The sequence below is a fragment of the Melanostigma gelatinosum genome, assembly GCF_949748355.1.
Source record: "Melanostigma gelatinosum genome assembly, chromosome: 18".
Classification (NCBI taxonomy): domain Eukaryota; kingdom Metazoa; phylum Chordata; class Actinopteri; order Perciformes; family Zoarcidae; genus Melanostigma; species Melanostigma gelatinosum.
Window position 1 is genome coordinate 15,740,845 of NC_136651.1, and position 22,451 is coordinate 15,763,295.

General features: G+C 42.5%; 1 protein-coding gene across 1 annotated transcript in view; it reads left to right on the forward strand.

The window, feature by feature from the left end:
* Positions 1-22,451, forward strand: part of LOC306792348 (voltage-dependent N-type calcium channel subunit alpha-1B-like) — a gene marked incomplete at both ends in the record, with an annotated part of 86,130 nt that overhangs the window by 62,449 nt on the left and 1,230 nt on the right. Inside the window, 4 exons of the mRNA XM_079289419.1 lie at positions 5,394-5,485; positions 6,032-6,184; positions 11,182-11,369; positions 22,390-22,451. Coding sequence (XP_079145545.1) covers positions 5,394-5,485; positions 6,032-6,184; positions 11,182-11,369; positions 22,390-22,451 — 495 coding nt within the window. The remainder of the gene's footprint in view (positions 1-5,393; positions 5,486-6,031; positions 6,185-11,181; positions 11,370-22,389) is intronic.

Here is a 22,451-nt window from a genome sequence, read left to right on the forward strand (position 1 = left end):
ATTGTAAAAGACGCAACATTCGTTGAATCAAATCATGGAGCGATGGTAATACAAGCTTGGTTCTCGCTTATGGAGCTGTGCCGGCAGCGCCTACATGTACCAGGATGCATTGGGCTTCTGACACCTGGAGGGTCCATATGCCAGCCTTCTCCTCTTGCACGGCTCATGCAGCCACAGCCTCAGCCTCCGACTCGAATAAGACACTGCAACATGTTTACTCGCCCATCACACCCTCTGCATCCTTATTTTGGGACATTTTCTCTGTTGGAAAAGTAGATAGTTAGCAATACAAGCAAGTTCTGTTTTTGTGTGCTGCGTCTAGAGCACGGCGCCTCCCAGAGGCAGAGACTAGAACTACAGGCTGAAACGGCCTGTGCTCCACTCTCTCCGCTCTCTCTGTCAATACAGCGAGCACTGAGGAATTTATCGCTTCAATCGACTGCATTCACCCTCATCACTGAATGGACAGCCACATAAAAGGTGGCAAATTTTCCTTTTAATTGTTTATTTTATGTCGGGTGGCTTTATTTCCCTGGGGGGCATTTGAGGTAGGTACTAATTGCTGCCCCTGTTGAATAATTAGTAAAGTCATGTTATTTCGTAACATTCTGCATGCGGCCCATCTTCCTCTTTCATGATATAGGTCATGTCATATTTTTCATGTAACAGTTTCAAGTGAAATTATAGAGGAAAAAAAGATTAAATATTCAATCTGTATATTGACTGTTTTCATGCATGCATACAAATACAGAGGAGTCAGATTTTCTGAGAAAAGTTAGTATTTGCTTGTTCCTACTTAATTGTGTATCATGATATCTTGATATATGATTTAATCACGATACAATTCCATTGAAAGTCGATGAATTATCATATTGAATTATCACCCAGCCCTAGTTTGATCTTTTTGAAAGTTTGATTCCACCCTTAGAACAAGAACACCCAATTCTCAAAGATCTGATGCAATCTACTGAACAATAGTTTTTTTCCCCCAATTATGTTGGCTGTAAAGAAAATAGGAGGTTGTCAGGCTGATCGAGCTTGATTTAGAAAATCAGAGCTACGTTGGATCCTAGCCCGAGGATGTGAGCTTGCTTGTTGCTGTTTTAGTCCCCTGCGTTTGTCTTGTTTTTGAGTTTAATAAGGAGGAAGCCTGTGTGTGTGTGTGTGTGTGTGTGCGCGCATGTAGACGAGCAGGTGCTGAATTAATATATTCACTATGCAGAGAGACAGACATACAGTCTGTCAGACAGACAGGCAGCAGTTTCTTTTCCAGCACCGCGTTCTCCGTCTGTCCTGCGGGAGCCTCCGTCTCCTCTTTCTATGTGTGAGGAACTCAATCACAGCCGCCGGCCCCCAGCTGGGCAGGGTCGCAGTAATTAAACTACATCACTCTGCCTCACGAGAAGGGAGCTTTTGACTCTCTTTTTCTCAGCTGTATCCTTCCACCGCTGTTCTTTTTTAAAATTTTTGCTGTCACTGTCTGTTAAACATTTTGGGACAAGACTTTGGCTTTTTTTTACACTTCTTTGGACAGAGCCAGGCTATAGCTGTAGCCCCTGCTTGTAGTCTTTATGCTAAGCTAAGATAACTGGCTTATCGTGGTATCAATCTTCTCATCTCGAAGCAAGAAAGCAACGAAGAGCATTTCCCTAAATGTCAAACTATTCTTTCAAAGGTCACTTGATATTTCGTTAACGCTTCAAATTAAGCCCGAATGCCAATCAAACAGCCCGTCTTTGCCTTGTCAGCAAAGAGTTGCCTATTTTCACATCCCTTGGCAACATCAGCATTCTAAAAGTCTCATATTTGACGAGTAGTGCTTGTGTTTGAACATTGTCTCCTGGTGAGCATGTGAACCGTTGTTTTCAGTCATCCATCGAACCGGGAGGAGGGAAGTGTCACGTTGTTTTTTGCACGAAGAACACGAAGAGGCAACTGAATGTAGTGCAGTGTATGTTCGTTCTTACACATTTTGATGGGCAGCATGAATCGATGTTATCTCAGTCTTGTTCTGCCATTGTTTCTTCAAGGTTGAATTAGTTCAAGTTCTATTTTCATTTCAGCGGGAAAGACTGAGTCACGGGATCAGGATATATATATATATATATACTTGGTGAACCACACAGGAAATAGGTGCTTTATTGTGCATGTGTGACTTTGTACACCAATGTGGAAACCATCAGTGTGTACGAATGTGTCTTTGTGAATTTAATCGTCTGTTTTTTAGTTTTTGTGGTCCGACCCTGAAGATGAGCAGAAAGCTACATGCTGAGATATGCTTTGATGGTTGTACCTTTTGTGTGATGATACGGAGGAAAGTGGCACGTGGCTCTTGTGTGTGTGTGTGTGTGTGTGTGTGTGTGTGTGTGTGTGTGTGTGTGTGTGTGTGTGTGTGTGTGTGTGTGTGTGTGTGTGTGTGTGTGTGTGTGTGTGTGTGTGTGTGTGTGTGTGTGTGTGTGTGTGAGCGAGTGACAGACAGACGATAGCATCACCCTCCATATTTCCTGTGCCGGTGTCTGGCGCCCACATGGATATATTGCGGTGATGATAAAGGGATATTAAAACTCATGGCTTCTTGCTCAGCCTGCTCCCTGCCCGACTGTCTGTCTACACAGTCATCAAATCATCCCTTCCCAAGCAAACATGCACACACACACACACACACACACACACAGACACAGACACAGACACACATACACGGAGCAGGACTAAGTGAGTTGATGGTAGAGGATATAAAATAAAAACAGCACAGAGCGATGATTCAGGTTTGTATACCCTCTTTTCATTGACTCTAACATCAGATGTTATAGTAGAAGGTGTGAATCATTTCAAATACAACCATGTCAACATTTGTTTTTATTTGCTGCCAGAGTAGGATTGTCTTTTAATGTATTTTAACTGAAGGCAGATGAACAAACACTAACTCCCATCAGAAGACAGTGTACAGTAGTATTTCTGAAAGATTTAGATGATATATGAAAGCTAAGTGAGAATGTGTTGGTACACCTGACCTGTGTGGGGCTGTTGAGACTGCAACATATTATTAATGTTTGTTTATGAACTGGCCCCTGGCCTCCTGTCATTGTGCAAAAGTGGCCCCAGATGTAAAGGAAGTGGAGCGTCCCTGGTAAATGAGCTGGTTTCCACGGTGATTCACGGTGGTTGTGAGTGAGTGCTGCGTGATCGCTACGGTGATGTGTGTGTTTGCATTAGTCACAGCGCACAGCTGCAGTAGTAGTGATAGAAGCCAGTTGTGAGAAGACCAAGAGAGAGACTCGATGTGAAAGTTTCAGCACCATGGAGAGGGACAGCAGAAAGATGTTGTGTATCATTAGAGCCAAAGGGAAAATTGTAGCCTTGCAGCTTAATTGGTTTAATTTATGAATATTGTTGTGGTATCCGCTGTTAGAAATGTCCCCAACTGCTGTAAATTGCTTTCATGTTGTTTCTTTACCTCAGTTATATGGTCTTTAATTCTTGGTTAAGAGGCAGGGTCCTCTTTGATGTGTGATGAATGTCATGAGACAGGAGGGGACTTCTTCTGTGACGCCTTGGACAGTGCACGATACGTGACATCTGGAGGATTTTATGACTGACGGAGAGAAAAGGAGATTTTCTTTTTGTGCAGCCTGAATTTCAACCGGAACTTGATACAAAACACACTGAGCTGTGACATGTTTAGCTCAGTGGTGTTTTGAGTTGGAACAGGTTTATGGATCTGTTGTGACGACAGCGTGGTCTTTGGAGAGTCCTGCAGCAGCTACTGTGTGTGATGGTTTTAGTGCAATGTAGAACAACATAGAGTGGGTTTATGTTCAGCACCATTGACAGAGACAAAGGGAGCTTTTGGATGGTAATTTAAGTCTTTCCAGTAAGGTGAATGCGTGTATGCATGTGCATGCTGATGCGTCGGTATTGGAACTTTTCATACGCTGTTTTGCAGTCCTCATCAATATTTCATCTTTACGTCATCCCTCAGCTCTGATCCCTCTCTTTTTTTCAGTTCCTTCCTCTGACTGCTCGTTTCTAAATCTCGGATCCCTACGCGGAGCTGTACATTTTAAAACAGTACGATAAATAATAATTACAATTTGCATGTGGGAAAAGTATTCTAATGAGACAATTATAAAAAGTAGCATTTAGAAATCCATCACTGTCTGAGAATGTGATCAACTGCAAAGCCTGTGCATGAAATATGTATAAAACAATATATTCTATATTACATAGCAGGCACTTTCATCCCAGCAGACTGATTTCACCCATAATGATAATGCACAGATGTGCTTTATCGGTTACCATGTCAACTGGTACCCAGGGAGCGATAAGCGACCTTTCTTGTTTTTCTACTTTTTTTTTTTTTTTTTGTGTGTGTGTGTGTGTGTGTGTGTGTGTACTGCATTTCTTTCAGTCAGTCGTGAGCGTTTGCTACCCGCTATATAAAAGCTATTGTACTCCTTAGGATTTGGGCTCCCGGAGGTACTTAACTGAGAGGTTTAAGGACATACGCATATGGGATGTTATAAACAATATCATTTATACTCAAATGCCTTTTTTTTAAAAAGCATCATGAAGTATCTCTGTGTTTTTCAGCGAAGGGGAAACTAAATGGGTATTCAGTCTTGATAATCAGGCTAGTTCTCTGTCATTTCCCTCAACACGCTGAGGCAGACTTCTCTCCATCCATCATGTTGTCTCCACCATTGATGCTCACATTTGAATAGAAATAGAACGGAAAAAAACATGTTTACAAGTCAAGAATTTGAATATCTTAGCTTCCTTGAAAGCTGGTAAAGTAGGGAGCGTGTAGGAATGTCTCCCTCTTAGAATCAGGATCAAATTATTGTTATTCCTGGCTGCAGGAATACAGTCACCCCTCCTCCTCTCTTTCTTGTTAACCCCCCCCCCTCTCTCTCCCTCTCTTCTTAGCCCAGAGCATGTGTTTTTTTTTCTGTGTGTTTCAGTGGAGCACTTAAGTCTGCCCCTCTGTATACAGCCTGTAATGAGGGCTGCAAGCTGTGTCTCAGACACACACACACACACACACACACACACACACACACACACACACACACACACACACACACACACACACTATGTCGCTCTTCCACTTGTAGGTAAAAGCAGATATGATGTGATCAACCTATAGGCTGTTTGTGTGTTTGTGTGTGTGAGGAGGCAGAAAGATGGTTTGTATTTGTGTTGAAATGCTTTTCTCTGTTTTGTATCTTTGTAAATGACGTTACGTACAACCTTATACAGTATTGTGTGTATCAATGTTACAGTGAAATATTGCGTCATATTGCAGAAGTTTTAACTGCTTACTGGATGTTCCTGTCTGTCTGAATGTCTGTCTGTCTCTGTGTGTGCGTGTGTGTGTGTGTGTGTGTGTACAGAATCCTGGCCACGGTGGGTTCGGACTTTGACCTGCGAACACTGCGAGCAGTGAGAGTGCTGAGACCCCTGAAACTTGTGTCAGGAATCCCCAGTAAGTTCCGCAATATTTGAAGATCATATCATTTCAAGAACTGTACTGTGGACAGAATGGCTTGTAAAAACTCCGGGAAGGTTATTTTGTTGCTCAGCTCTGATTTGAGCATTGAGATAAATGGACAGGACTCCACCCATAGAATTTTTCCACCTTTCTCTTTTTGCTCTTTGCTTTGATGTGTTGTTATATTCATTACTTCTCTGCCCGACAGATGTAGGTACAGATATACATGTAGAAAAACAGTCTTTGATTGTCTTATAAAGTTTTCATTTTGTCTTTTAAATTGGAAAGTTTTCAATAGAATGCTGAAATGAAAAATGTGCACCACAGACTTAATTGAAAATAATCGTCCAAGAAAGTCACCAATCGGGCACCACTGACAGCCCCTCCCTTCAGGCCACTCTCCAAAATTATGATTATGATCGTAAACAACAAGCAAGCATTTATTTTGGGCCAGATAAAATGATTTGATGTGGCCTTAATTATCCTCAGAAATAGACAGAGCCCTGCTAACACTCTGCCCCATATTTTCCTGTCCCTCAGGTCTCCAGGTGGTATTGAAGTCCATAATGAAAGCCATGGTTCCTCTGCTCCAGATCGGCCTGCTGCTTTTCTTCGCCATTGTCATGTTTGCCATCATCGGGGTGGAGTTTTACTGCGGCAAATTCCACAACACCTGCTTCAATATAGAGACCGGTGAGAGCAACAGCTTGGCTGTGCGCGTTGTTTGTACGACCACACCGACTATCGGCTGAGCTGACGCCAGGAAAAGCTTTGTTCAGCTGTGTTCCCAACATTTGTCAACGGATGAGAGCATTATATTACATTGCATATGTATGCAGGCGTACATAAATGATTCATAAGTTTGGTATGTATGTGGCTTATGCGTAGCCGCACATCCACAGCGCTGGCAGGCAGTGTGCCTAAACAAACAAGTGCACAGCACAATTTCTGACGTGTGATTTTTCACATCTTGAGTTTGAGAAATGGTCTTCAGGGTTTGATTGATAAGGCCTCTGCTGTATCTCAATTGGGATGCTTATGTACTCGGCCTCCCGATCGAATTCTACCTCGGAGTTAATGAGGTTACAATTGACTAGCTCTCTCTGCTACATTAGAAGTGCGCGCTACTGTACCGAGCTGCAGTAATACCGAATGGTATTCCTTGCTGTGTGAGTCGGAGTGGAGCAGCGTCTCAACAACAGTGTTTTATAAGTTTTAACTCCTTAAATATGAACCATGTTTACATTTCTTTTCACTATTTTCCAATCCACGCTGTAGTTTTCAGTTTTACAGGTTTATGAGAAAGTAGAACAATAACCGATCAGTATTTATGTCGTCTTTCAAAGAAATAACTCTCTGAAATCCAAACTTTTACATTTGGAAAACTTTATTCTCCATATTTGTTAAATTGTATTGTTGCCTGTAATTTACAACTCCTCAGAAATACATACATGCGTACACTTAAAAACAGTTCAAGTAAAGGTTAAAGCTGCACCAACAACTAATAATTAGTTGAAAATGTAGCAACATATATTCATTTTCCCTATAATTATAATTGTTCCCTATAATTATAATTGTTCCATTCAATGAAACCATCAGGAAACTATCGGGGCCGTGCCAACGACAGGCTGACTCAAAACGTCACTCGGTCATCTCGGTGATAATACAGAAGAAACTGTGAATGCTTTCGAATCAAGCTCGTATTGTTTTGTACGTTTGAAAAGGAAACCGCCAACTAACTATGAGATCGCACAGACAGTGTGAACTTCAGCACAAGTCCGTCACACTTGGAACATGTCACAACTCACCTCCTTTACACCTTGATTTCGCCACCACATTTCATCAAGGTGTCCATGTGTCGTCTGTGAAAATGAAAGGGAGGGAGGAAGATACGTCCCCTGTGTTTGAGTCAGCGTAGCAACAAAACCCATTTCTGATCAATCACAGCCAGGTTACTATCGGCGTTGGCAGTAATAGTATTGTTATTATATGCAGCATTATAGTAAATCCAGAAAACACAATGGGTCTTGCTCGGCTGAAATGACCAATTGTGTAATGCGGTGATGGAAATTACAAGAAGGCTTTATTTCCTCACTGCTCGTGTCAGAGTGTGAAGGCGTGACTCGAGGGTTGTCGGCTGGGCCAGCTGTAAAATACGTGTATTCCTATATCTGTGTGTGCGTGCATGTTTCATGCGTGCATGTCAGGGTGCTCGTGAGCGGTTGTGACAGCCTGCTAATGTACAGTACGTGTGTTATTGAGTTATTTCAGTCGCAGAGTCGCAGCAGGGTTTGATTAAGATGAGCAGCGCTGCAGCTTTCTACATGAAGGCTGTGTGGCTGCCTTTGTGTGTGTGTGTGAGTGTTTTACCTTGTAAATGATGTCTTGTGGGGACATCATTTTGATAACAAAGACACTTCATTACATTATAGGCAGAAGACTTGGTTTTTAGGGTGAGAGTTAAGATTAGGATTAGGATTATGTAATGTCCCCGACAACTCCTAAAAACACGACTGTGTGTGTGTGTGTGTGTGTATATATGAATGAGTGAGTCATACGCAGGTAATGCTGGATAAAGACAGTTTTGTTTGAGAATGTTTGCATGTTGGTTTTTTGTGTTGCGTCCTTTACTTGGCTGTACAGTCACATGAGCTCAGGGTTTGCGCGACATAAAATAGTTTCTTTCTCCCTTTAGTTCTCTCCGCAGAGATTTTGCCTTTCGATACACGATAAGACCTTGCCATGAGCCATTCATTTAGTTTTGTTAAAGACAGACAGACGGGAGGATTGAATTGGATACGTTCCCTATAGTGGCATTAATTCGATTGTAAGCAAACTCCACAAAGACACCAACACATCTGCAGATTTATATTAACAATGAGTATTTTAACTACGATCCTTTCAACTCACCAACATCTTATTGCCACTCGCAAAGCTCATTGCTTTGAAATTCTGCACTAATACCCATCACGCAATATTTATGCCTATTTATATAAATCTGTTCTCAAAGTTGATGGCGGCATTACGAAATATGTCATTAATGTCAATGTCAATATGACATTTATTTTGAGTTTCTGCTCAGGAAGTCATTACTCCAACATGTCATTTCTTAGCAAATAGTTGCTGCTATATTGATGCTCTGAATATCACATGCAGAACCTTTAAAATAAATACCAATTAAAGAATAAGAGAACCTTACTATTTGTTCAATGTATTCCATTAGGAACTGCACCCAGTAGAATAAAGTAGAGACCTGAGATGTTCCGATATATATCTGAGGACACTGAGTCCGGCTGACATAGCACCTGTCAGTAGGAAGGAAAGGGACACATTTCACTGGAGTGACACCAGAGGCATGTTGGCTGTGCAATCTGGCTCTGCGAATCATCGTTAGAACTTGGCACGGCTTGTGATCGTGGCACTATCCCTCATGAAACTTTGGGCGCACAAGGCATCTGTTGCACTCAGCACATTTATTCTTTTCCTCTGATCCCCATCTGCTGACATCCTGTCAACAAACTCTCAGCACCCTCCATGTACTCTGGTACCTCATCCCTCTGTCGCTCCGTAATCCCTGGAAACTCACGCACAAAGTTGGGACACGTCTTGTTTAGTTAAACCACAGCCACACTCAGCTGACTAAACTTGAAATATTTTACAAATGCACTGCAGAGCGCATCTTAACTCAGACCCTTTAGGCCAGTGTGGTCCAGAGTCCTGGCAGCTGTAGATGCAGCTGTGGTGCAGAGCGTGCACCAGTAGGTTCCACAAGTATGCTCCTCTGGTTTGAATGAAAGATAAAGTGTGAGTACAACAGAGATCTAGAGCAAACACAAAGAAGTCACAAAAATGATTTAGAGCCGACCGTGACCTGCTGGGTGTCAATGAGACGTCCTAATCTGAGGCTGACCTGTTGCTGGGGTTTTAGGAGGAACTTAACAAAACTGACAAAACCTTTCCATGCAAAACCTGAAGATTGTCAAGTGCGTTGACATGAAGATTGAAGCCTTGATTTATTTTCTTATTCCTTCTCATGATCCCACCTGCTGCCACACAGCTGCGTAACTTCTATAAACTTTACACTTAATATTTCATTTTCTCCTCAAATTATTTTTTTGAAATTTGACCTCATGCACATACACGAGTAAACAGATAAACGATGACACGTCTTTGTTTCATCACAGTCATTTATTTGGTATTGTTGGAAGTACATTAGTTTGTATTTGTAGCGCAGACATTTAGTTAGTATTTTCTGCTCCAGTCACACTTTAGTTTGTCTTTAGATACGTGATCAAGTCTAATTTAGGCGACAAAATACAAACATTTTACTTGTTTAATTGGCTTACATCACATCATCATGTGATTACCCCTTTGTTTAAAAATGATCTGATCAGCGATTATGTTTTTATCATCCTTAGCTCAGTAAAGTAGTTGACTTCTTTTATGGGCTCAGAACTTTGGTACATATTTTGTACATTGAATATTATTCATGTTTATATTTAAAAATGCACCTCGTGCTTACCAGCTCGGCCCCTCACGCCCCTGGAGTGCTCTTCCTCTATTCGATAGCTGACAGTAGAAAGATGACATGGACTGAGGGGAGAGAGACTCGTAATGACATGCAACAAAGGTGCCCTGCCAGATGTGCACGAGGGATTTTACTGATAATGGCCTGCGCCTTATCCTCTAGCCCCCCCCCCCCCCGAGACTAGAAACATCTGCATAGTTTTGTAATATGTTGTCCTTGATTATCCCGGTCACTGCGATATGGTACGACTTTTTGTCTCTTAGTCAAACTTGGATGTAATTGTCTTGTCCAACATGCACATTTCAGTGGTTTTGATGTTGCAGATGTGACAGTGTGAGTGTGATTCTTGAGTTGTGTAAGTTGTACCGTCTTGTTGTACAGTGAATAGAGAACAATTGAAATCAAACGAGAACCCATCAATAACACATGTTTTTTTCATGTTTCGTGAAGTAACTGTAGAGGAAAAGCAGTATCTGACAAATAGATGACTTCCAGATGTTCTGAGTGGAGAAGAGAAGCTGTGATATCGGCTGCTGGCTCGGTGCCTCAGCTGCGATAACAGTGGCTCTCTGTTGGAGCATGCGGCTGAAAAGTGAGCCAAGCCACAGAGCAAAGCTCGAAATTCACCCGTCCATCTTTGCACCGGCTTCCACCTGTGGACACAAGCTTTGTGCAATGATTGACAGAATGAGGTTGCAGCCACACTCTGCATGACATGGTTGGGAGGTCAATGGTCTCCACTGAGAGGAACCAGTTGAGGTGGGTGGGGCACCTGGTAGGATGTCCTTGGGTGTTTCCCTTTGGAAGTGTTACCAGCATGACTGATGACTGAGTGTTAGGAGGTCACATCAGATCAGCGTGAGGCAGCTGGAGAAAGTGGCAGGGGAAAAGGACCTTTTGGCTGCTTTGCTGTCCCTGCTGCAGACCTGACCCACATACAACCTGTTGGCATTTGGGGGAAACGGAATTATTATCGTGGCATCGAACAACTTTTAAAAAATATTTTCAATACCGGTACTTCAGTTACTTTGAGATCTATTTATTCATCCGCCCATCAAATAGACACTTCAGTTGAAGTAAAAGTCACCAGAAAACATAAATATGAGTTAGGATATGCAATCCAAACTCATTCCATGTCTCTCTTTGTTTCTCTGTCGGTCAGGTGAGATGGCAGCAGACTGGCCTTGTAGTCTGGAGCCTCCGGCCAGGATGTGTCCCAACGGGACCAAGTGCACAAAGTACTGGACTGGACCCAACTATGGCATCACCAACTTTGACAACATCCTGTTTGCCGTGCTTACTGTGTTCCAGTGTATCACCATGGAGGGCTGGGTGGAAATCCTCTACAACGTGAGTCTTCATGCACTTAAGATTTCGGAACGTTGTATCAGCTTTATTTCTTGCAGAATGTGTGTTTTCATCAACATCGTCGATGTTATCATCTTAATTCATGGTCCTCAGAAGATAATTCTTTTAGATTATGGTGCCAAATCAAAGTGGTCAAATTTTCACCTGGACCGACACTCTACGGAAATGTGTCTTGAAAAAAATAAGGACTGGATATATTGAAATTAGTTGAGGGTTAGTTGTTGATAGTCATGTTCCTCAGAGGATGAACCCTTTTTTATTGGACACCTGATGAGCTGTCTTCTGCCGGAGGCAATTGGTAGGGTATCTATTGATCTAATAAGCAGATTGCCATTAATTTGTTTATTTTTATGCTCCCATGGAGATAAACGATGCTGATTGAATTGAATTTTAGATGGTACGGTTTCAGCAGAGGCACAGATGACACACTGTACCTGTCCAGTGTTAGTCTACATACACCGTATCCTTTTTGTTTTGACATATCAGTCTCTCAGTATACAAAAAAGAAACAAATACCATTTTAAAAAGGGAAGATAATTCCAATATAAAACATGCATACAACAAAAATACATGTTCAATCAACAAACATGATTGATGATGTATTGCTTATGTACATTAACATTATTTCCAAAAAAAAACTGTATAGGAGGAACAAAAAAACAGACGGCGGTATCAATTATGCAATTCAATCATAGGAGAGGGAAAGTTATAGGTTTTCAGTCTCCGATTAATCATCTCAAAGGTTTTTGCTTCTCGGATTGGACAAGGACAAATATTCAACAGCAGTGTAGAATGGTAAGAAAATGCAAGAAATGGATGGAAATATAAATCTTGGTGTCATTCTACATAAAAATGGAAATATACAGTTAGGTAGTCGCCAATTGGGAGCATGCACAACAATAAAAAGTATCTTATCCTGAGGCCGATGTGATCTCATCCATACCCATCACATTTTGCCACTTGGGCAGGAGCCTTTGGTGTAGTGTCTTGACACAGAAGTTTCACGCGGGGGGGCAGTACGTTGTGAAACACATTGTGTTACGTAGTGTTGTAACACATTGTTAACGTTGTGAAATGATGGCGGTTAGTATTACGCATCAAAACTTAGTGTTAGAGAAACATCATGGTTTGGCTTAACATAAGTACGCTTGTAACGTAACTTAAGCGTCGGATGTAACGTTCTGTGGCTCAGTGACGTAGCGTCAAATATGGTCTTTTAAAATAACTGAACATTTGTTTTCACAAATAAACACCTGTCACTTTGTGCTTGTTTTGCTTGAACAATTATGAACCGTGGGAGGAAACGTTGAAAGAGAAGGTGACTAAATTTAGTTTTACAACCTCGACACAAAGCAACGATATTATGGCCATGTAGCTTGTGTCTTAGACAACCGGGTCAATGGGACGCCCCCCCCCCCCCCCCCCCCCGAGTTCTTTAGTACTTTTAGTACTTTTCCCTCTGTCACCGACCCAAACTGTTTTGTTATCTAAATGCCAGCACCGCTCTGTTTTTTTAGGTCAGCTAAAAGCATGATAGTGCCTTTTGAAAATACACAATTCAAGAACACAAAAAGGAAAACAAGAATCCCTAAAGGAGAAGCGACGTCCAACCAGGCAGAACTAAGACGTGTCTGGGCTAATACCACAGTGGCTGGCTGCCTTCGTGCTTCATCCGTTTGTTTTTTACCCAGCGATGTATGCAAAATTACACATAAGTTTCCATCAAGACAAAACGAAATCCCCAGTGTTTACAGCGTAAAAGTGTGATGAAAGGCTGGCTCTGGCACATTGAGATGGTTTCAATAAGGAAAAGGAGAGAATCAAGTAGTTAAACTCAATTCAAAAACACCTTGTGGTCTGTGACTTCAAATTAGCCGACACCCATTTACACACTTGGGACATTTAGCATGCACTTCCCTGGCCAAATAAGGTGAAAACTTCATTCTTTCAGATTCTTTATTCTATCAGATTCTTTCATATTGTTTTGTCCACAGGTTTCTGTGTAATATTCGACACACAAATTGCACCTCACACCACCTTCACAGGGGGTGTAGCTGCAGCAGCAGCTTCAGTCCTCCGTCTGTGTCAGGCACCGTATTGACACACACTAAAAATATGTTTTTGGACGTGGTTACGCATGTACAGCGAAAGAAAGTGATGCGCGAGCAGTTGTGCGGCTAAAAAGGGTCTGTTTATATTTGGCAAAAAAAAGATGTAAAATGTGACAAGAAGTCCCTTAGCTGGGACCTAATTTGAAGAAGAAATTAACCAAAAGATAAAGATCTCTGTTTTTTTTTTTTTTTTTTACCACAGCTTTTTGTGCGGCGTACTGTACTTCTTCCTGCCCACCTATTCAACCAGGTGCTTCTCTATGTACTGCTTCATTTGACATTCCAGTCCTCTCCTTTCTTCTCTCGGCCTTTTCCTTTTCATGACTGGATTGATTCAAATGCATGAAGTAGTCAGGTGGCATCGTTTTCTAAATGGCCTTGTGGAGAACATTCACACGTCCCGTTGAGGCAAACAAGACACATTGTGGGACTGTTTTGATTTGCCTGATTGCTGCTCTTGCAGTGAAGGTTTTACTTCACTGCACACAGACGGTGTTGAGCTCATTGGAGAGTGTTTCAACAGAAGTTTAATACCTTGCTGACCATCCGTCTGTTGAAACCTTTGGTTGCTCGCTCACTGTGTCTGTGAAACATCAGCCTACAGGCTTGTGTGTGTGTAACAAGTGCCAGTGAGCCATTACAAGAACCGCGGCTATAGAGAACACGGGTTGGTGACTGGCTGACAGGTGCGAATGCTCACACCTCAAACTGAAATCCAGTCGACAGTTGAACCACTGGTCTAAATCCATGAGCACGGTATGTCTTAGCATTTTCTACACTTGCCATTGCAAACATGTTATGCTACTTGTCAATGGTGAGAAAGTCCTTGCCATGGGGATTAAATTAGCCTGATAATTCCGCCTGAGTGAGAGGTCTTGTGTTTTGTTTTACCCAAACCAAACCTATTCATATGTAGGCAATGGGACAAGACTTTGACATCGGAAGCATTCTGGTTTCTGTTTATAGTCTGAGTATTCGGACTCAGTCTTTCGTTGAATGCAGGTAAACGGTCCGTGCGGAGAGAAGGAGAGGCAGAACACATTAGCCGAAATGCAATCTGGGAACCCACCTGACGATGATTGTGTTTTTTATTCAAAACTGGCTACTTAAGAAACAATCCGGTCGGACACGTCATCTCTCAACTCGAGCTGCTAATCGGAGTATTAATAAAGAGTGGCGCATGGAAAAGGAAGTCTTGGCCCCTCTTAAAGTACCTGGAACTCATCATCTGAGCAGGGACAAAATGTCCCGCAAAGAATGTGGACAACAAAGGAAATAAAAGGAGAAACCACGACGACCTTATTTAGTGGAAAAGAGCCATAGGTGTATTTGTGTCAATGCAGTGGAGCGTGCATGCCATGTGTGCATTAATATCCTGAGCACACAAATGTATATTCACTCTTGGTGCAGAAGCAGGGGAGGGTGGGGGGTCGGGGTTGAAAGTCTAAAACACCATGAGGCCACAATAGCATCCAGGGGCTCTATTCTGTGGATAATATACTTTCCTGTAACCCGGCATTAACCCTGCAGATTGATGACTATGCTCCCTCTGCCCAGAGCGGGATTGCTCAGACCTTTCTCTCTAATGGTGCAAAAGAAAATGCAGAGTACACCTCCAAGTCTTCTTCTTTCCTTATTGCTTCCTCCCTGCCCTCCATCTCCTTCCCCCTCTATCATCCCTCACAACTTTGCCTCTCCCGGTGAGGCCACGTCCCAGGATCCCGTGGTCTCCCAGCAGCTGCTGTCTGCCGTGTTATCCTTCAACTGGAGGAAGTGGTGACAACGAGGCCACATTCAGACCACATTCAGACCGACAATATGCCTCTCATGGTGTGAGCATGTCGCTGCAGTTACAAGTGAAAAGATGCACCACAAGCCAGGAAGTCCAGTTTGAAAGCCGAATCAGACAGGAAGACACTATCATTTTAAATGAATATTTTATCTTTGAAAAACTGCTCAGAGACTTGAAATGATGCTTTTATGTGCGTGACGCAAACTCTGTGTAAAGTCAGAGGAAAAAGACACTTCGGCCATGTTCAGACTAAGAGTAACACTTTGTTCATGTCAATGACTCCACTGCATTGACACCATGATAGTCACAGAGGGCTCTGTTGACCCGACTCAACTGCATCAGCAACACACTGCTTTGAGCCCGATGAGGTCAGAAAGATAAGTGACATGGTTCCATTTGAGTAAAAGTGAGTTGAGTAAATCTTTGTTGTTTTACTTTCAGCATATTTTAGTTAACCGGTAGTTTCTGTCAGTTCCACAGAAAAGCTCACAGATTAAACCGGTCAGTTGAATTACTGTTCTATGATGCATGCTTGTCACATTTATATATTATCCCATCATGAATCTTGAACATTATTCCTCAAATCAACTACATTTAAATTTTCAAATAGTCCTGGTTATCTGGAAAGAAATGCGATACATCCGTATTTGAAGCCAACAGGAGATTTTGAGATTCTGATAAAGTTTTTGGCCAGGGACTGAATTATTAAAACTGGCCTTCATGTTTCATAATTAATAATGTCACCAGGACCTCTGGCAATATGCTCCCTGCATTTATTCAATACAGTGCTGTTTTTGCCTCATTAATGCTAATGCGTCGTGGGCTGCAAAACTAACTCGCATTGAAATTCTGTGGGATGCGTTGGATGCACAACTTTCATTCGAATAAATGGGTACATGTAAGTAGTGATCAGAAGCGGAGGCCAGCTCCTCTTAATCAGGTGGCCTCACTAAACTCTAAGTGTATCCTGTCTCCTAGCAACAGTCGGCATGAGTTTATTTGACCTGCAAACACAACCTGTCTGCAAACGTAACCAGGTAGTTGCCTAAATCAAAACTTAACTACTGAGGTCAGAAAATGCTCATATCATATAAATAGTTCCTGTAACCAGCATGTCCAGTACGTCAATTTGGAAGGCATTAATAAATAAGCCGTTTTGTGCATTAGGTTTGGAGACTTCTTGGTTGTCGGGTGTCGTTCCCAAACAGCGTGCAGCACCCACGCTGCATCGACACAGTAAACCTCTCCTTGAAATCAATGGGGAGTTTACTTTTTATGGACAAAGTGTTCTTGTGCTGAGGAGGACGGGGAGACAGCATGTCCTGGTACATGATGAAGTACAAGTCTTCACACCCAGTGAGAGCCTGGGTGCCACCAAACGGAACCTTCTCGAATCACAAAAGGAGCAGAGGAAGAGCAGAGGAAGAGATTTCAGCTTATGCTAATGATCATTATGTTGCCAGCCGCTGCGGAGCTTTTGACTCAAGCAAAAATATCCTCCCATCAGTGTCGTCTTTAGTGGCTTAACCACATGGTGGATGTTACAGATATGCAACTCCGGAACGTTGGAGGCCAGATTATGGTGGAATATCCAGAAGTTCACGCAGAGAAAGATACTGAGCATTTTCCTTCCAAATTATTCTCTCATTTGCTGGATTTTCCTTCATATTTCCTTCCTCCCCTGCATACACTAAATCATTCCTGCCTTAATAATAATTAGTGTTCAAGGTGAAAACTGAATATTGTTGTCAGTGCACTATTGTTTTTGACATCCGCACACGATAAATGATCTGAATGCTCAGATCATTCAATTAGATCGTAAGTTTGTTTCCTTTGGTGTATAATCACCTGAAAATAAGAATCGTTGTGTTTTTGTCATCTTAGAATGAGCCTATATGTCTACATAGGGAGCGGATCCTCTTCACGGAGTTCGTGTTGCACCGCCATGTTTCTACAGTAGCCCAAAGCGGACAAACACTGGCTCTAGAGAGCGCCATTGGCCTTTTTGCATCTATCGCTGTAGTTCTGCTCCACGCTTGGCACACTGGAAAACACTGGAAAATTCAAAAAGCTAAAATGTATTGAGTTGGACCTATTTATGTACAATTTCTCTGAAGAAACTTTGATAAATCTCAAGACACAAGACACATATTGAAATGCCCATCTGTGTCCACTCCACTCTTTTTGAGCAGAAAAGCCACGACGGCGGTCCACAAAAGACGCCTAAGGCTTGCACTGATTCACACTATGAATGCTGCTTTAGTCAGCGGGGAAGTGGCACCGTTGTAGCAGCAGCAGGATGCGCGGGTGGTTTCTCAGCGTTGATAATGTGGCAATCTTCGCTTCATGCCTCGTGATTTTGTTACACTTCTTCTGTCTCTCCTGGCAATCCAACGACTGCCATCAAATTCGACGCGGCCCTAATTACCTCTGCTGTGTCATGTTCAGTCACTTCACATCATGTTTTCTCTCATTTGTTACAATAAAATCTTTTTCGAGTCCCTAAATATCTTTTCTCAATCAGCTGATTGCTGTGTAAGTGATGGGATCAGAGCACATTTAAAAAATACGTGAGTTGATATTGATTGGAATCTTGCATTGTTTTATTAAGATCTGTATGTGAGTTCGTGAAGTTGAATGTGTGTTTGTGTGTGTGTGTGACATGCGAGGGGTCACAGGTACCTTTTCCTCTCACATCATTAGAGCCGCTAGAGTCACAGAGGCAGGTGCACCTTCACCTTGTCAGGGCGACATCTTGTGCATGTCAAATCCTCGTAAAAATAGAGCGGCGCAGATGAGACAGTCCTGGCTGTGTGTGATTGTTTGAACCTCAGCGGTGGAACTGTAGCTAACTCGAGTGTCAATATCACTAATTTGGAGACGTATTGGTGTCCACCTGATACATTTGAGTTCTGTTGTGCTCCTCTTTGTTCGCAAACTGCTCTCTAACTTTGTCTGTCAGCTGTTTGGTGCTGGGCAGACAGTGTGAGCTGAAGGCAGGTTACCATTGAGGTAAAGGCCTCACAATATATAGTCTGAATACCAGACTTCAGCCTGTAAGACTCGTACTCGGTGAGCACTTTGATTTGAAAGGAACTTTGTGTGCAAATGTAATATTCTTCAAGCCTGAAGCCTGTGGCTCAGGCCCCTGTTTAAAAATGGCATGCCCAAAATGAGTGTATGCAAACCATATCACAACATGTGAACATTACCTGTGCACAGACTCATACTAATAGAGTAAAGCAGAGCAGAGTGGTTTTAGTGGAGGCATGTTAAGGTGGACTATTCAAATTGCCCATTTGGGTACATTTTGGTCCCATATGTGCCGTTTGAATAAAAACATTATATAATTTCACTGATGTCACTGTCGGTTTTAATTAATTACATCTAAATACAGCTGTTTTTTTAAACTTTGGTTTGAAACAAACAATATATCAATCAGACCTTTATACATGTCCCCATTCAAAGAAAACCATCACCTATTGGTCTATTTTACCAGCTTATTACTGTATTGAAGGCCAATGCCTTTAGAATGAGTGCAGTACCTTGAGTCATCCACCAGATGGACAGACATGGACCATATGTTTACATGGACGGCTGAGGATAGGCTGTCCGAGTGCAAATGCTCCTCCATGCAATGTAAATGGCCCCACCATACGCTCATGTGCTGTTAGTGTTTTCGTTGTGTGCTCATTTAGTCGCCTGGTGTTGGAATTGCCTTCGCTTTAGGTAACAATGGCTAGCATGAGCTTTTAGCCGAGCTCCTTTCCGTTATGTGTGTGTGCAGGATGTGAAAACATGTTGCTACACGTTTCAACATGTGTGTATGTTCTTGTGTCTTGTTTAAAATGTCTTGTGTATGTTGCGATGCTGCGGTTGTTCAAGCCTTGAAGTCAAGCCGGCTGAGTAAATATTACTAAAATGAGCCTGCTGCAAATTCAATCAGTGTCAAAAGAGAAAAATAGTTGCGTCAACGAGAGACGATGGGAGCCCCAAAAATTCAATTGAAACAGTTTTGATACATTCTTCCTATTCAAGCAGCCCTCTGAGGACCTTTTGCTCTCTGTGCCACCAGAGCTGTTGAGCACAGTCACCGCTGCTCGTTGTGAATGTTTCAGGACTGTAAGGAGCTGCAGAATTGATTCAGAGTGGCTGTCTTTATCTCAGCAGGCTTCCCTTGGCATCAGAGAAAGTGTGTGTGTGTGTGTGTGTGTGTGTGTGTGTGTGTGTGTGTGTGTGTGTGTGTGTGTGTGTGTGTGTGTGTGTGTGTGTGTGTGTGTGTGTGTGTGTGTGTGTGTGTGTGTGGCAGCACTGTAAGCTGAGAGTGGGAGTACACTGTCACACCACTACTGCATGATGCATGACTCCAAATTATGTGGCAGCGTTTGCTTTTTCCTCGCTGATCATTCGGAGCAGTCAGCCAGCGATGACTCATGGAAATAACAGAGGTGGAATAACGATATCAAGTGAACTCATAAAAACATCAAGATCAGTGAATATAAGTCACTGAAGTTCGTTTTTAGACATCAACGAAATGTAGGAGGCAACTTTTTACATCCACCATGAAGGTTCTGTTTTCAGTCCCATATGTTTTTTTATACAGAATGCTTGGTGTGTGTGTTTTTTAAAGGATATTAGCTTTCTAGTGTTTCCGAATAAATAGACCTTATTATATTCATAACTCCATTTTACTCGTGTATTAGTTTCTTCCGTCATCGCATTGCACTTAAACAACATATGGGGTCATTAGAAGCACTGCCAAAGGCAACGTAGTGCATCAGTAGTTTTGTAATGAACTTAATTAGTACAGCCAGTGGCTTTGATTACCATATGCCCTGTATTTGCTCTCTTGCCTTGCATGCTGTGTGTTTTAATCTCATTGCATGGCTCCATACCCAGTGTGCTTAAAGATGGGCTCCAAAGCAGAGCCTTTCACTTGGAACTTTTACGATTTGGTGATCTTGATATACAAAAGTCTGTACACTGTAGTATGAAAAATTGCTCTTTTTTTGGGGTTGTTTTCAAGATAGCACCAGATTGTAAAATTCTGCAGACTTGAAGCAAAATCGTGAACACAAAGATCTTAGCCACTTACTGTGTGAATTAAATGTAGAGGGAACCACAGATCTGTTTGTAATATAGAATACTGGATCAGTATCCATCCTGATATGATACATTGAAGTGATTGATGTCCTTCCATGCTGCCCAGGGGCCGCGGTACAGCTCTCTATTCTCCTCTCCTCTGCTCATGCCAACAACCAAGACAAGCATGTCTATCATGACAATCTACTAAATCTGACATGCTGGTCTTTACATTGGGGCATCTGCAGATGAAACGATAAAGTTGTCAAGTATAGCATCCCTTCTTCTATTAGGTCATGGTGCTGATGTCGTATCGTTTAAATCAACAGAATTTTATGATGACACTGGCCATTTATGTACATTAAGCAATGTCTTTATTATGGAGAGAACCTCTGGCCAGATCATCCTCCACATAACTACACACTGTTGTTTGCTGGGGTTGACTTTTAATTTTTGCACTACTGTTTTTCACCTAGGCAGATCATTTAACACTATTGTATTTCATTGTATATACTGTGCATTTTAGTTTTATCTTATATATTCTATATTCTGACATTTAATTTGTCCTACTCTGCTGGTCATGGCTGGTTGAAGAACCAGTGTCCAGATAAAACTGCGGTCATCCTGTGAGGCGAGAAAGCACAAATACTCCGGGGAAGAAGTAAAGTTAGTAATGAGCATTAATGGGACATCAATGCATACAGACGGAGGTGAAGAAGAGGAGGAGAGAGGTGCTCAGTGTAGGAAGTCCCCCTGTAGTTTTTGCTTATACCAATTTGGGCATGGGCCGGCTAAGCCTTGCATCTAACCGTTGAGTTAACGTTACCGCCGTCTGCGCCAACGAGTAGGGGTGAAGGGTAGAGGAAGCCCGGGAGGGAGTATTCTCCGTCAGGACTACAAAATGGTTGGAGGTGGTTAACGGAAACTCCCCAGCTGGTTTTCCCAGGACGCCGCGGCGTACCACCTCCGTCCAGGATGGTTTCGGAGTGGAGCTATGGGTCGGGTCTATAGCAGGTCCTCTCAGCTCGTGGTCGGAGGGCCGACTACACTCCCCGTACGCAGGGCCGGGTAGCCAGGGAATAGTGTCCGCAGTATCCGAGACCAGTTGAGATTGCATAGAGATATGCTTTGCCTGGGCCGCTGCTACGGATACGAATCCGTCGATCAGCTGTTCCCTTTTCCGGACTTCAGACTCCAGGCGGTGAAAATCGTCCCTTAATTGTGAGTATGCGAGTTTGCAGTCTCCACACAGACCTGGCCAAGTGGCCATGTTGGAAGTTCCTGCTTCCGGTTTATCTGAAATGAGAGGGAAAAGGTGATGGCTCTGCTCAGAAGTTCTCACAAAAACAAACAAACAAATGTATGTAGGTAGGCGAGTGAAAGGCGTGGAGGTGTGTGTGATCCGATGGCCTCCACGCTGTCTCAGCTGCAGTTCACACCACACTACAGGCTGCTGCTGCTCTGTCGCTGCTGCTGCTCTGTGCTCTCGTGGTCGGAGGACCATTTCAACAGTTGTTTCACCGTGATATCGGGGTTGTTGTGTTTGTTTGGTACAGAGCTCACAGAGACGACGGAGACTTTTTTAATTGCTTCTTTTTTTATTGAAAAGTAACTTTCAAATGAGGCAACTTGGCAAGCGTTTTTTTCAGTTCCAGGTTTGTAAAAAGTACATTGTTCGTCACAGCTGTTGATGGGAAATTCATACACAAGCAGCTCAGCTCAAGCTGGTTCATTCAAAACAAAACAAAATTACTTGTTATTTTAAGTTAATTTGCCATTTCTTACAAAGGTGACTTTCTAACTCGAATCAAGCATTCGTGGAGTTTATTTGTGGTACTGCTGACTCTTTGCATTTTGGTTTTAGGTTTCACACTTTATTTTACATGAGAAAAAACTATGCTCACACTGTTACATGTTGAAAAATGTATTCTTTATTTATATATATGTGCTATTGGTAGAATGTGATGACTTGCTTCTTCTTACGTCCGTCTTTGTGTGTGTGTGTTTGTGTGTCCAGACCAACGATGTAGCTGGAAACGCCTGGAACTGGCTCTACTTCATCCCTCTCATCATCATCGG